Consider the following 15694-nt stretch of genomic DNA (forward strand, 5'->3'; position numbering starts at 1 on the left):
AAAGTACCTGTAAGTTTAATGTGTACCCTGGAAACAGATGTGTTCTAGGACTAGTTCTCAGATTTCCATTTTATGAGCTTACCTGCCAGATTATGCTTTCATACAGAAAATTCTAGCACCACCACTGGCACTGAGAAATTTTTATGTTCATTATGTAGGAGTGCTCCTCTTGTGCCACATGTGCAGGAGCTGTGTGCTGGAGTGATCTGTGTCACTCACTGCACTTCATGGGGCTAAAGGATGGGCAGGTTTGGATTCTCTGTCTGCAGCCATATTCCAGGGTACAGACTGAGAGAGCTGGGGGTGTTCAGCCTGGAGAACAGATGACTCCAGGGAGACCTTAGAGCCCCTTCCAGTGCCTAAAGGTGCTCCAGGAGAGCTGGAGAGGTGCTTTGGACATGAGCGTGAAGTGACAGGGTAAGGTGGAATGGCTTCCCACTGACAGAGGGCAGGGTTAGATTAGATATTAGGGATACATTCTTAACTGTGAGTGTGGTGAGGCCTGGCACAGGGTGCCCAGAGAAGCTGTGGCTGCTCCTGGATCCCTGGAAGTGTCCAAGGCCAGGCTGGACACGGCTTGGAGCAACCTGGGATAGTGGGAGGTGTCCCTGCCTTGGGAGGGGGTTGGAACAAGATGATCTTTAAGGTCCCTTCCAGCCCAAACCATTCAATAATTCAATGAAGCCCCAGGGAGTGGGACTCTTGAGTCTTGTTTTTCCCCTTTTCCCATAGTAGTTCAGCTGTTAAAAAAAAAAAAGATGTGATGTGTTAATCTGGAATATCTGTGTCTGTATTCACAAGAGCTGGTTTATACGTTCCCAAGCTATGTGCTCAATAGCTCATTTTGACCATCCTCACCTGTGCTCTCTGATAATCACCATCTGTCTGATACTCTTAAACTGCAGTTTTCTGAAGACTTCTCATGCTTGAAACTGGAAGACACTTAGCAGCAAAACCTTCTCCTCATTTTTTTTCTTTCCTTTTTTTTCTCAAAAAGCAAGATAAAAACACTTGCTTTAAAATCTTTTTTGATATCTAAGATCCAAAGTTTATCTGGACACCAAGTGTAGTCATTCAATTCCACCTGCATATAAACCAGCATGGGATGAACAGAGATAAATCACTGCTCCTAGCACTTACTCTCTGATGGATGGAGGCAGTGCAACGTGTTTGCTTCCAGCTCAGAAATCACTGGTTCAGCCTTCTTGAGCTTGCAGGTTTTTCTGGCATGTTTATATCATACGGTTTCTTTTGCTTTGGGCTTTGAATCTTGTGTGAAGGTAGTAACTTCATATGAAAAGAAAAACAAAAGGATGCCAACTTGCATTCCCAAGGTACCGCTGTGGAATGATGTTGGCATTTTCTGGACTTCTTCAGCATCTGCTGTAAAACCCCTCAAACCCATTGGCACAGCAGAACATCCATCCAGCACTTGAGACAGATCAGGCTGATCGTGAGTGTATTTTCTCTCTTGGTTCTCTTCAATAAATGAATCTGCCTCAATGGAAGGTTCTTTAGATTATGAAGCATTTTGAGCCTCTGAGTTTACAGTGAATCACAAATTAGCAGTTCTCTGAAAATAATGTCAAGTAAAACTGGTCTTTGCTTAAGTTGTTGCTGCTTTCAGAGGAAACATGAATGTGACCTGGATTCTCAGAAACAGCTCATGTTGTTGTGGCCTTTGAGTATTCCTTAGAATGGATCTGATGTTTACACAGACATAAATAATCATCTGTACAATTTTGCTGAGCCTCTCTTAAATGAAATGCCATCCACCAGGGAAGGATATATTTGAAAGTACAAAAGACTTAATATGTTTGGATTTTGTTGTTGGCTGTTGGAGCTCTGGTATTTGTACAGTCGCTGTGTGAAAGGTGAGTGTGTAAATCCCATTGGAGGAGAACCCAGATGAAAACCAAGAGCAACAGTAAAACCAAAATGAATAGGAAAACTCTCCTGTTGTGTGATTAGTTTGAATAGGTTTGGTGGTTCTTGTGTACATGGAGTGTAACTTCACAGGATCCCATCCAGGGACACAACACATAAGTAGTTCCTCAGAAATCAAAGGGGGTTTAATCTTACAAAATTTTCATAATAGGAAAGTGTGGCCTTTGTATTCAGAGGCTAAGCTGGTTAAGCAAACATCTAATATTGACTCAATTTCTTAGTCTGACTTTGGATGTGAAAGTAACACATGAGAATAGACATTTGGGTTTTGATAAACTTAACTTTCCACTCCGCTAATAGCTCCCAGCAAGGTAAAGCACTTAGAAAGTGTTTTCCTTTTTCTAGATTACCATTTACCTGAAGACAGGAAACTCCCAGTGGGCCCTCATGTGAGACTCAGGAAGGACCCTCATGTCTTTGATTATCATTTCCCAAGAAAAACCTGTCCCTGCAGGTTGACATGAAGAAATGTGCATTTTCTCTGGGCAAGCAGCTGGAGATTGGCCTGGCACTGCCACAAACAGAACGTGTTTCATGCAGAAGCACACACAGTACATTTGCTGCGTACATGAGGGACATCCAGCAGCTTCCATGTGTCCAACCCAGCAGATGGGAATGGCATCTCCTTTGCCCAGGGGTTGGCAAAGTGCCAGTAAGCAGTTCCCAAGCTGTCTTCCCAATGGACAGCCAAAGATACTCCTGGATGGACCAGAGGAGCTTTGCCCAGCTGCTTTCTCAAGGTCAGATTATGTCTTGATTTTTTTGTTTCCGTCTCCTCCGGAATGGCATGTGACAACTGGTTCATTTCATGGAATCCCAGCCCTTGGTGTTACTGGAAAAGGACTGAGCAAGCTGCATGATCCAACACTTGGCAGTGAAGTGAGTTTAGCTCCCAGCATCTCCTCACAGCTCCCAGCAAAAATCATTTTTCCCTAGTGTCTAAAATCCCAGTGACACACTGGAGCCCAGAGCTCTCCCCAAAGATGGACAGACACAGAGCAAACTGCAAAATCACCCTCCCATGTCAGTGCAGCTGCATCTTCCCAGGGGACAGAGGTGCTTCCCACCCCACTGTGGGCATGGACCAGCTCTGGGCCCAGCAAAGGGCTGTATCCCTATTCCCCATTCACAGCAGGGCCAACAGAAAGCAGAGGCAATCGCAGATGAAAGGTGCCTGGCAGGATGCTTGAGGAGCTGGGGCAGCCCTCTGCTCTGCTCCAAGCTGGGCTGCTCTGAGAAACACAGAATCATTTATGTTGGAAAAGGCCTCTGAGCTCATCGAGTCCAACCTTTGACCAACTGGACCATGGCACTGAGTGCCACATCCAGTCTCCAGGGATGGGGATTCCACCACCTCCCCATACCGTGCATTCCAATGTGGAATCACCCTTTCTGTGATAAAATTCCTCCTGATGTCCCACCGGAACCTCCCCTGCTGCAGGTTGATGCCTTGTCCTCTCATCCTCTCGCTTGTTGCCTGGGAGAAAATGCCAGCTGCCATCTGGCTACACCCCCTTTTCAGGGAGCTATAGAGAGAAATAATCTCTCAGAGCCCCCTGTTCTCCAGGCTAACGACCCCAGCAGCCTCAGCTGCTCCTCACAGGCCTTGCCCTCCAGGGCCTTCGCCAGCCTCGTGGCCTTTCTCTGCAGTGCCGGCAGAGGTGGCCTTGGCCCGTCGATCCAGCCTGCCCAGGTCCCTCTGCAGAGCCTTCCTACCCTCCGGCAGGTTGAGACTCCCACTAAACTTGGCATCATCCATGATCTTACTGAGGGTTCACGCCATCCCCTCATCCAGATCATCAGTGAAGATATTAAATGGGACTAGGCCCAACACTGATCCCCGGGGGACACCGCTTGTGGCCGGATGCCAGCTGGATGTGGCACCGTTCACCAACGCTCTCTTGGCCTGGACATTCAGACAGTTCTTCACCCAGCTGAGAGTGCACCCGTGCAAGCCCTGGGCTGACAGCATTTTCAGGAGAATGCTGTGGGAGACCGTTCAAAAGGCTTTGTTGAAGTCCAGGTAGACACTTCCCCAGCCTCCCCCTCATGCACTGGGCCAGTCATCTGGCCATCAAAGGAGATCAGGTTGGTTAGGCAGGACCTGCCTTTCCTAAACTCCTCCCAGCTGGGTCTGATGCTTTGGTTATCCTGTGTGTGCCGTGTGATCACACTCAGGACAATCTGCTCCATAACCCTTCTGTGAAACAAGGTCAGGTGGACACACCTGTAGTTCCCCATATTCTCCTTCCAGCACTTCTTGTGAATGGATGTCACAGTGCCTGGCCAAGCTCCAGGCATATGGGACCTCCCCAGTTACCCGGCCCTGATCAGGACTGATGGAAAGCAGCACTCCTCCTACATGAAACAAGGCAGAATCCAAGCTGATCCTTTTCTCTATTGGGCTTCCCATGTATTTCACAAGCTTGCTGTGGATGGCAGGGCATTTCTGATTACTGCCAGGGGTAAAGGTCCTGGGAAGAGCCTGTGAAGTTGACAGAGGTAGGACTGATGGGGTTGGTGTGTTGGTTTTGCACAGCCTGGTTTTTGATAGTGGGGAGGCCACAGAGGTGTCTTCTGGGAGAAGCTGCTGGAAGCTTCCACTGTGTCCGACAGCCAATCCCTGGTGGCTCTGAAGATGGACATGCTGCCATGGCCTGAAGCTGGGCCAATTAGAGAAGTTGGTAATGCCTCTGTGATAACATTTTTAAGACAAAAATCAAAACAAAGTGGGCCATGTAGTTTTAATTCCAGCCAGAGAAGAGGAGGAGGAGGTGAGAACATGAGGGAAAACAACACGGCAACACCAAGGTCAGTAGGGAAGGAGGGGGAGGAGGTGCTCCAAGCACAAGAGCCAGGATTCCTCTGCAGGCCGTGGTGAGGACCATGTGAAGCAGCGGTGCCCCTGCAGCCGATGGGGATCCACGGGGGATGCAGAGATCCACCCACAGCCCGTGGGGGAGGTGCCTGTGCCAGAGCAGGAGGATGCCAGGAGGAAGCAGTGATCCAGTGGGAGACCTGGTGGAGAGAGGGGGCTCCTGCTGCCAGGCTGGAGCAGCCTGGCCTTGGGGGACTGCACCCCATGGAAGAGTGACCCACGGCACAGCAGTTTTGGGAGGGCTGTGTGCCCGTGGGAGGGGCTCACGCTGCAGCAGGTTTGGCAGAACTGCTGCTAGTGAGAGTGGAGCCCCGCTGGAGAAGTTCACAGAGAACTGTCTCCTGTGGGAGGGACCCCACAGTCTCACAGGGAAGGACTCCTGTCCCTGAGCAGTGGAAGAAAATCTTGGGTGATGAACTGACCAAACCCCCACACCTCTGTCCCCCTGAGCTGTCGATGGGAAGAAGGGAGGGGTTGGGGGAAGAAAAGGTGTGTTTAAGGGCTTACTTTACTTCTCATTATCATCCTCTGATTTTGTTAGTAATAAACTCACTTTCTTTCTCTTAGGTGGGCCTGTTTTGCCCTTGGAGTGTTTTCTCCTTGTCCTTATCTTAACTCATGAACCCTTTGTTAATTTTTCTCTCCTCTGTCCAGCTGTGGCAGGGGACAGTGAGTGAGCGGCTTTCATGGGTGCCTGGCATTTGGCCAGTGTCAAACCACGACAGTTGGTCAAGCAGCCCGTGGTTCCAGAGCCTGGAAAGCAGGGGCAGTGGGCATGGGATGAGCAGTGGTGAGGATGAGTGTGGTCTGAAGCCCCAGCAGGTGTGCAGAGGTGGGTGAGCGAGTCAGAGGGAGCCCCTGAAGTACAGCAGAGGTATTTGCTGAGAAGAAGTAACTGGAGTCTGATGCTGACACTTGTGTGGATGTTATGGCATCCTCTGATGGCCCTTAAACAGCCAATGTCCTGCAAGGATGCTCTGGGCATTGTGCCACCAGAACCAATGTTTTAGTGCAGCCCCCAAAGAGGTTGCTCCTGGCTGAGCAATGAGACCCAGTAGGACGATGAACAACAGCTCCTGAGCTGAGAATGCCGGCTCAAGCTGGCAGCTCTGGAAGTGACCCAGCTTGTATGAGCTCTTGGCACCATGGCCCACTTTGTTCATGCCCATTCACAGGAGAATAACTGGTGTCTGATGCTGACACTTGTGTGGGTGTTATGGCATCCTCAGATTGCATTTGGACACCCAGTGTCCTGCAAGGATGCTCTGGGCATTGTGACATCAGTGCTGGTGGTGGAAATTTCAGCAAGAAGCAATTTGTGGTTTATATATGAGGTAACCCTGGAATCCAGCAATGCAGCAAATAACTTTTATTGTAAGCTCTTGCAAACTAAATGACCTGGCACACACTGATCTTTTACAACCATTGAATACATTTCCCCAAAGCAGTTTCCCATAAATCTGCAGATAAGCTCCAGAAGCAGAGCAGAGAATGAAGGTATCCAAGGAGTGCGTCACAGGAATTTAGCTTTGGCTGCTCAAAGCATCCTGTATATCTGATGGCAAAGCCTGCCTGTCTGATACCTCAGCTGCTGCTCTCAAGGTGCAGTTTCAAAAACACGCAAACAAAACCATGTCCCAGAATCACATAATCACATGATCTCATAAACACATAAACACTGCCCCCACCTCTTTGTGCCTTTGAACAGAGGAGGAGGTGCCGTGAGGGGCAGAGATGGAAACACACCAGAGAAGGAAGCAGCACAGATACTGCACAGGACATTTGTCCCTCTCTACTCTGCTCTGGTGAGACCCCACCGGCAGCTGAGCCTCCAGCTCTGGGGCCCAGAACACAAGAAGAATACAAAGCTGTTGGAGTGGAGTCCAGTGGAGGCCATGAGGATGCTCGGAGGGCTGAAGCACCTCTGCTCTGGAGAGAGCTGTAGGTGTTCATCCTGGAGAAGACTCCTGGGAGTCCAGTACCTAAAGGATCTCTGAGAGAGCTTGAGAGGGACTTGGGACAAGGGTAAAAACTTACAGGACAAGAGGGAATAGTTTCACACTGATGGAGGGCAGGGTTAGATGGGATATTATAAAGAAGTAAATTACCATGAGCAGGCTATGCTATGAGCAAAAGTTACCCAGAGACATTTTGGCTGCCCCGTGCCTGGAAGCATTCAAGGCCAGGCTGGAAAGGGCTTGGAACAACCTGGTCTAGTGGAAGGTGTCCCTGGCCATGGCAGGCAGGTCAGAACAAGATGATCTTTAAGGTCTCATCAAACCCAACCCATTCTGTGATTCTGTGATTCTGTGATTCTGTGATTCTGTGATTCTATGACATGTGGAAAAAGACACTGAGCCTTTTCCATCAAGGATGTGAGGTTTGTTAGCGGGGACAGGCACTGTGGAACAGAGTAACCTGATTCCCTCCATAGAGCTTGGTCAAATCAGACTCCAGCTGCCCCAGCGTGAGGAGCGGGAACTTGTAGTTCCTGTTGTTTTCAGCAATGACCCCCCACGCCTTCCCTGGCGTTGTGCCCACCAGGCAGCAGGCAGCTGACCAGATGTGGCTGGGTACATTAACCCTGTTTTTGGCCGTGGTGTTCCCAGGCACAGCACCCGTGATGACGTAGGTGGTATTACAGCCCTGGCTCTCTGTGGCCATTGTTCTAAACTCGTAGATGTTCCAGGCACCCTTGTTAAGACTGGTATCCTGAGGCACTATGTTGGTGAGGGTGAAAGTAGCCGCCTTGTTGCTATAACTGTTTTGATGGCCACTGGGGCTCAAATGGCCATGGTCCAAACCAATCAGGTTGTCGTAGTCTCCGAGGACAGCCTGGTTCTGTTCTATATCCTTCATGGTGAACCCTTTTTGAAGGAGGGTTTGCTCTGTTTCCATCTCCTTGAGATTATTATTCCCTATCAGCTTGACAGGGAAAGAGAAAGAGGTGTTAGAATGGGGAATGGGAGTAATGCAGCAGATTACCCCAGAGCAGAAGCCTCTGATGGTCAAGATCCCATTTTCTGTGACCTCAGTGTATGAAAATGAATGAATCTGAGAGAAATCATGGACATGCCCCTCCTGCATGAGCACAAAAGCTTTAAAGAGAAAGAAGCTCAGAATCTGACTGCTCTCATTTTGACTTGTGACCTTTGGGATCCAGCCTGCAGCCTGTGCTGGGAGAATGGGTGGGTGCATGAGACAAGGAGCACTTTCCACTCCTAGGTTTGAAAGGTGCCGATGGTGAGACACCTTCCCTGGCACATCTGCTTCCCTTTCCTCCTGTCTCCACAGCCCAAATCTGCCCAGGGCTCTCCCTGGAGTCCCTCAGGCCATTCTGTGATTCTGTGATGCTTTGTGTTGTTGCTACAAGTGTTCCCCACTCCTGGAACACCAGAGGTTGCCTCCTCTAACCACATACACAGGGAAATGTGTTGGGAAATCAGTTCTGGAGCTGAGGTTTTCTTGGGAGGGCTACAGTTCATTCAGGGATGAACATTTTTGCTCAGTAAGCAAAAAGATCTCAACATAAATGGAATCTGCAACTGTGGTGCTAAGAATGTGTCTCAGAGCTGATCTGGGCCAGGGAGCATCTTCTGCAGCATCACTGGAAAGAAGTTACAAATGATCAGCCTCTGAGAGGAGCCTGTAATCCCAAAAGAGTCCTGGGCATGCTAACTACTCCAAAAAGGCCTCTGGAGAAAGTGACTGCAATCAAAGCTTTTTCTGGTGTCCTGTGTCCAGGCTTGAGTTGCTATGTGTAATAAGGTTCAATCATTATTTTTTTTCATAAGTTCAAGATCTTTTTGTTCATCTTTAGGGAAACATATTCAGCCTTCCTCTGGAACAGGGCATATGGCTTCCTTCTCTGGCTCATTTTCACCCAAATTGCCTCCTGCTACCCTGTCCTTAGCAATGACAGGAATTTCCTCTTTTTCTCTTCTGCATTTGGCCTGGCCTGTTCTACTGAAGTTTGTCTGCAGGATGCTTGGGAGAGCTGTGTACCTCCTGGAGTTCTGGCTGTCTGCTGGATCCTTCTGGACCAAGCCTGAGCCAAAGGGGCTCAGGGGTCACTGCCCATGGATGGAGATCACACCCTTCTGACTGGACTGACACTGATGCTCCTCACTTTCCACTGCCTGAAACGTCGCTCCAGAGATCCCCCCAGTGTTAACCTGACCCTCTCATCTCCAGTGCCTGTGCCTGCCGAGGCTTTGTCCCTGGGCCATCTCACCCCATTCTGAGTTTCTCCTCCCTCTTCTCACACCACTCACAAAGCCCGTTTGACTCTGCACTGGGAGCAGATCAGCTCTGCCAGGGATGCCAAACAGACCAGGGCAAAGTGGGGATCAGAGCCCAGCAGGACTCTTGGTCCCTCAAGTTTAGGCTCTCTTGGAAGCCTTTTCCCCATCACTTGGTCATCCACCACAGCAGGGCACTGGGAGGGGAATCATTTGACTTTGTAATGCAATGCAATTTGATGTTTTTGTCAGGTCAATGCTAAAAACTGGGCATCTTTGGGATATGATTCATCTCATCCTCCTGCTGATGTCTCAGATGCATCAGAGGAACCATGTGGTGCAGGTATTTGAAGTTAAATGAGAAGAATCCCATCCAGTGTGTCCATTTGCATGTGTGTGGGTGTGGGAGGGAATAGAAATGTTGGGTCAAATGCTGTAGTTTTTCAATTAGCTATTGGAGAGTGATGTGCTGTAAGAGAAACACTTACCTGGGGCTCAACAAACCACAATTTAGGTCTTGGGGAAGATCCAGGCTGGTAGATATAAGCAGAGTACACGGGAATGCGCCGTGTTTTGTCGTACAGGGTGGCAAAACGATACTGGTTTTTGTAGCGCTGGCAGATCCAGGCTGGGTTTGCTGGCTGCAGGGCATTATTTGGGGTGAACCCTTCATAGAAAAACGTAGGACAACTTGCAAAGTCATTGAAGACCTCGCTGTGTCCCAGCCAGAGGCAGCTGGCCAACACCTGCAGCAGCAGCAGCAGGCGCAGCATCGTGGGAGGATTTCAAGTGAAGGGCTCTTGCTCCCCTGGAAGGCAAATGCAGAGGGACACTCAGCTTGGAGAGAGCTGGTCATGGCCTGGAGCCTTTTTGTGCAGGGGGACAGAGCTGGCAGAAGAGGAGACTGTGAGAGACCAGGAAAGGAGTAACTTCTGTCCTCCTGGCTATGGGGAATCACCAGGGCAATAAGGGTGAAATATAAACCAGGGTTAAGGAGCCCAGAGGAGGCAGCAGTGGGAGAGCTCAGCCTGTATGAGAAAGGATCCAAACCCACCACGAGTGTAATCAGCTCTCACAGCAAAGTTATCTTGGAACTGAGGCACAGCTTTGGGACAAGGTCACCTTTTCCCACCTCCCTCCTTTAGCCCTCCCAAGGAAACCTCAGCTCTGAGGACCTTTGCACAGCAGACACCTGCAGCTGGGCACGGATTCTGCTCAGCCCTCTGCAATGCTGAGCTGGGCTTTAGTCTCATGGGGCATTGGGCAGGAAAAGAACAGCCATGCTGCACTTCCTACATGTCTCTGGCCCCACCCAGGTTCACACAGATGTGCAGCTCTTCCACTCAGCCCCAATCTTGAGCCCCAAATGGTCCACCTGGGGTCCTGCCTCTCAGCTGACATTGGCCAGTGGGTGTCCTGCTGCTCAACTTGCATTTCCACATTATCCAACCCCAGACTCTGAACTTGCAGACGCATGGAGAGACAAAAGGAAGGTGCCAAGCAGATGGTAGCAGCAGGCACGAGGGATAACTCTTCTTATCTTATCAGCACAATGGCTGCTGCAATGCAAGCACGGAGGGACACCTCTTCCCGTGGCTGCATGGGATTCCTGCTGATGCCCATCTAGAGCTTTGCCGATTGATTTTCCTGTACAGTCAAAGGCACCGTTGCAGGAATTTCTATTTCTTGGACAGCCACCTCTCCTGTCTTGTCTTTCTCACTGCTGACATGATTTTCAGCAGTCAGTAAGATCATTCCTTTAGGAGAAAACTTCTGAAAAGCTCCCTGTGATGCTGGCAGCCAAGCAAGGGGCTTTGTCTCCTTTCAGAGGCAGCACAGGCTTTGGGATAGCAGGGATGCTCCCACTTGCATTGCCAGACACTCAGTGGAATGATTTAACATCAGCAGCATTTGGAACAAGGCAGGCAGGACAGGCAGCTAAGAGGGTTCCTGGGAGAGAAATCTGCCACAGCCTCTAAAACACAAAGCCCACCTTTGGCTGGGAGGGGTCTGAGCTGAGGACTGCTGAAGTCCTTACAAGTCACCTTGCACATTTGCTCTTATCCTTCTCCCTGGCCCTCATCTCTCCATTTCCATTGGATTCAGGATGTTAAGCTACACACAGCCCTGCTCTGACCCAAGACATCTGGTCCTTTTCTCTTTACCAGCCCTGGATCAGGAACGTGCTGACCAATGAGCTGGAAACTGAGAACTGGAACCACAGGTGGTGACTTTTTACAGTACTGTGCAGAGCACAGCCACATCTGCCCCAGATTAAGCAGAGAAGTGTCTGAAAAGTCCTTTTGCATGACCCCCTGCACAAGATTAAAATATACCAAACTAATGTAAGATCTAGCTTAATAGATACATAGCAACCGACCTACCTCTGTGGGAAAGAGTGGCACAGGACTCTGCTCACAACCCCAAAGTGGCAGTGGACTCTCAAATGCCTCTGCTGCAGTCTGAGGCTGTTTGGGTTTATAGGATCTCCAGGAAAAGAGATTGTTAGATTTCCCAAACAGGGCTTAGAATGAATTTTTCCAGGAGTTCAGATACCACCTCTGTTTATCCAGAGGTTTTTTGCAAGGTCATGGATGGGGTTTTGGTACTCAATAATCTCCCCCCCAGCCTTCTTCTTCAACACCTTGATATTAATTTTCAGGTGATCTGGCTTGAGTTTCTTTCCCAGATCATTCCTTCTGTCCTTGCCCTCCTGACTGACAGAAAATACTAAAATGCTGCAAAATTCAGTGTATGCAGAAACTCTGATTGCTCCTTAGAGCTCAGCAACTGCAGCCTAGGCTTTGTCTATATATTTACTCCAAAGCTCAGGAAAGACTTTGAATATTGGAGTCGATGGTGAGGAAGGAGCAAGAGCTTACCTTGAAGCAGAGTCTCAGAGCAGGCAGCTGAACTGTTCTTTCCCTCTTCTCCCTGGAGAAAGGACTCTTTGAATCCTCAGGAGTGCCACTGCAATATATACACCCAGTCATAAATGTGCCCCTTCTTATAAACAGGGAATTTTACAGAATAGGGAAGCTTTGTATTTTTATTGAGGAAGTTTGTTCATGCTCACCCTGATATGGGTTGACCGTTGTTTGTTACGGTTTCCTCAGAATTTCTCTGAAATTTTCTGACTTGCAGCATGGTATATTAGGATCACTGAAATATATCTGCTCAGTTATAAATTTGCCCCTTCTTACTAAGATCACTTAAATATATCTGCTCAGTTATAAATTTGCCCCTTCTTACTAACAGGGTATTCCAGAAAAGCGAAGTTTTCTATTTTGATTCAGGGGAGTTTGTTCATGCCCACCCTGAAATGGGTTGACCATTGTTTGTTATAGACTTCTCAGAATTTCTCCCAAATTTGCTCACCTGCAGCATGATCTGTCAGGACCAGTTAACAGGGTCTGGTGACTTCCTTGTTCACTTCATCAATCCCACCAGCTGCAGCTGCTGCTGCTGCAGCACCTACACATGTTTCTGTTCCCAAAAGAACACCTCTGGTGACATTGGGTCGACTGGCCTAAGTACACTCAGATATTCACAGCCTGCTCTTGTGCAGCCTCACATAACATCATTCATATGGCCAGGCTATGTATATCCTCTTGCCTGATTGCCATGGCTTTGTAACAGCTTCATACCAGCAGCCTGGGAAAGAGAAGGCTCTGGGGATACCTAAGAGCACCTGCCAGTACTTTAAGAGTCTACAGGAGAGCTGGAGAGAGACTTGGGACAAGGGCATGGAGCTGATAGGTGTGCTGGTTTCAGTTGAGGTAGAGTTGATTTTCTTGACAGTGGCAGACGTGGGGCTGTGTTTTGGAGTTGTGCTGAACCCAGAGTTGATAATACAGAGATGATTTTGTTATTGCTGAGCAGAGCTTTCACAGCACTTTCTGCTTTTGGTACTGCCACACTGGCAAGGAGGATGGGGGTACTTGGGAGCTTGGGAGGAGACACAGCCACGAGAGGTGACCCCAACTGACCAGAGGGATATTCCAGACCATGTGACATCATGCTGACTATATAAAGTGAGGAGAAGGAGGAGGAAGGAGGGGACATTTGGAGTGATGGTTTTTGTCTTCCCAGGTAACTGTTAAGTGGGATGGCGCCCTGCTCTCCTAGAGATGGCTGAACACCTTTCTACCCGTGGGAAATGGTGAAAGAATCCCTTGTTGTGCTTTGCTTGTGTGCACGGCTTTTGCTTTCCCTGTTAAACTGTCTTTATCTTCACCCCTGAGTTTTCCAGCTTTAACCCTTCCAATACTCTCCCTGATCCCGGTGGTCAGAGAGTGAGCGAGCGGCTGCGTGGGGCGTGGCTGCTGGCTGGGGTTAAACCACAACATTGGGACAAGGTGAAACAGCTTGAAACGGAAGGAGTGTAGGTTTAGATTGGATATGAGGAAGATATTTGTTACTGTGAGGGTGGTGAAGCTCCAGCACAGGGTGCCCACAGAAGCTGTGGCTGCCCCTGGATCCCTGGAAGTGTCCAAGGCCAGGTTGGACAGAGCTTGGAGCAACCTGGGATAGTGGAAGGTGTCCCTGCCTGTGGCAATACATGGAACTAGCTGGTCATTAAGGTCCTTTCCAACCCAAAATGTTCTGTGATTGGATGATCATTCATTCACTCAAAACTAAACTGGACTCATTTTCTTCCATTTCCAAAAGTCCGGGAATGATAGAATGCTGACTTGGTTGTTACAACCAGAAATATCCAGAAGAAGTGTCTTAGACCAAAGTTTGTTTAAACAAGCTGGTTGAGACCTGCAGTTTCTTTTGTCTCTGTTAACCTGGGACTGATGTCTTAAACAACGTGGGCTTTAGCCAGAATAAGGGAGAAGGCCTGTAAGAAGCAGATCTGGCAGAGGTGGGACAAATTCCTCCTTTCTGATGAGGCCCAGCTGACACTGATTTACCAAAATATGAATATCGAACTAATATCGATATCCAACGGAGACGGACGAAAACCCTCTGACAGTTTAGAGTTAGAAAGTGCATGTTTTATTTGGCGCCAGGCACTGCGTGGGACAGCTCCCGAAGATGCAGGGCCCTGACACGAGGCAAACACAAAAGTTTTTATTTACAAAAATTATGAATATCCAAAATACAAATGCATATTCATAACATTAACACCTCCCATTCTCCGCTTCGTATGGAAATGAGCTTACATGTCATTAAGCGTGCGTAGTGTGTGTCCTGAATGCAGTTGGTGGTCTTGAATTGGGTCAGTGGTCCTAAAAAAAGATGAAGTAACTCATCTTCCTCATTTTGACCTTTTTGCCTTTCTGAGCTTTAACAACCCTAATTACTTTAGTGACCTCTAAGTTTCTTCTTGCATGACATTTGAACGGGTTCCAACGAAGGAGGAAATTGGTAATTGTCCTTGTTCCCTACACCAACTTATCAGTGTTTGTCTTCCTCATTCTAAGAACAGCTAAGCAAACATGCAAATGACAGATCATCAGTTATTTGGTAATCAGTTACTAACATCCTAAAACCCATTTCAGGTCCAGCTCTCCTAACTATCTTAATTAACTCTCACTGAGCCCAAGTTCTTTCCTATTCCAACTAATCTCAACACAGCTAGCCTATAACTAAAATCTTTATGTTTCTTCTAAGTCTATGTTTCAACACAACAAAGCAGGGCCCAGCAGTGGTCACATAATCAGAAGGGGCCATAAACCATCAAAGACCCCCAAAGTGTCCCCCAGCTCCACAGTGCTGCATGACACAGTGTAAAACCCATCCCAGGGGAAAAGTGAGGCAATCCCACATGAGCCTGAACACACAGAACCCGTTGAACTCTTTGTTGCGCAGGCCTCCAACCCCAAAGGATCAAGAGTGAGGAGATCAAAATTGCGAGTCTCATTGCTGGAGCCATGGGGGTATCTTGTATGAGCTGTTGGCACCCCAGCCTCTTTGTTCGTGCCCATTCATAGGAGAAGTAAGTGGAGTCTGATGCTGACACTTGTGTGGGTGTTATGACATCCTCTGACAGCACCTGGACACCCAACCTCCTGCAAGGATGCTCTGGGCACCGTGACATTACTGCTGCTGCTGGTGGAAATTGCAGTGGGAATCAGCTTGGGGTTTATATATAACGTGACCCTGCAATTCAGCACTGGGGAAAATAAACTTTATTGTGAGCTACTCAGGAACTGAATGATCTGTCCTATGTTGATCTTTTGATTGTGACATTGAATTCATTGATACATTGAATATATTGAATACATTTCCCCAAAGCAGTTTCCCATAAATCTTCAGATAAACTTCAGAAGCAGAGCAGAGAATCAAGGTATCCAAGGAGTGCATCATAGCAATTTACTTTGGCTGCTCAAAGCATCCTGTATATCTGATGCCTGATCCTGCCTGTCTGATACCTCAGCTGCTGCTCTCAAGGTGCAGTTTCAAAGCAAGCAAACAAAACCATGTCCCACAATCACATAAGCACTGAGTAGTTGGGTTTTGGAAGGACCTCTCAAGATCTTCTATTCCAGACCCCTGGTCAAGCAGGATCGGCTAGAGCAGGTTGTCCAGGATCATAAATTGTCGGAGTTTGAGTATCTGCAGACATGGAGATCTCCAGACAAGGTCTCTGGGCAACCTGAGATGCCCTGGTCCCACA

The 15694-nt window shown here is 48.4% G+C and overlaps 1 protein-coding gene across 2 annotated transcripts; it reads right to left on the minus strand.

Moving 5' to 3' along the window:
- Positions 1–6171: 6171 nt before the first annotated feature.
- On the minus strand, positions 6172–12055 carry LOC116442924 (endonuclease domain-containing 1 protein-like). 2 transcript variants are annotated; one of them, XM_032106601.1, is made up of 3 exons: positions 11949–12055; positions 9555–9874; positions 6172–7750 (listed from the first exon to the last, which is right to left on the minus strand). In XM_032106601.1, exons 2-3 carry the CDS (start codon positions 9837–9839, stop codon positions 7211–7213), a joined length of 825 nt encoding a protein of 274 aa, XP_031962492.1. In that variant the 5' UTR covers positions 9840–9874; positions 11949–12055; the 3' UTR covers positions 6172–7210. The 2 variants fall into 2 exon arrangements, with proteins under 2 accessions (XP_031962492.1, XP_031962493.1); XM_032106602.1 differs by lacking the exon at positions 11949–12055 and adding an exon at positions 11451–11474.
- Positions 12056–15694: the final 3639 nt, after the last annotated feature.

The sequence above is a fragment of the Corvus moneduloides genome, chromosome 4, assembly GCF_009650955.1.
Source record: "Corvus moneduloides isolate bCorMon1 chromosome 4, bCorMon1.pri, whole genome shotgun sequence".
NCBI classification, from domain to species: Eukaryota; Metazoa; Chordata; class Aves; order Passeriformes; family Corvidae; genus Corvus; species Corvus moneduloides.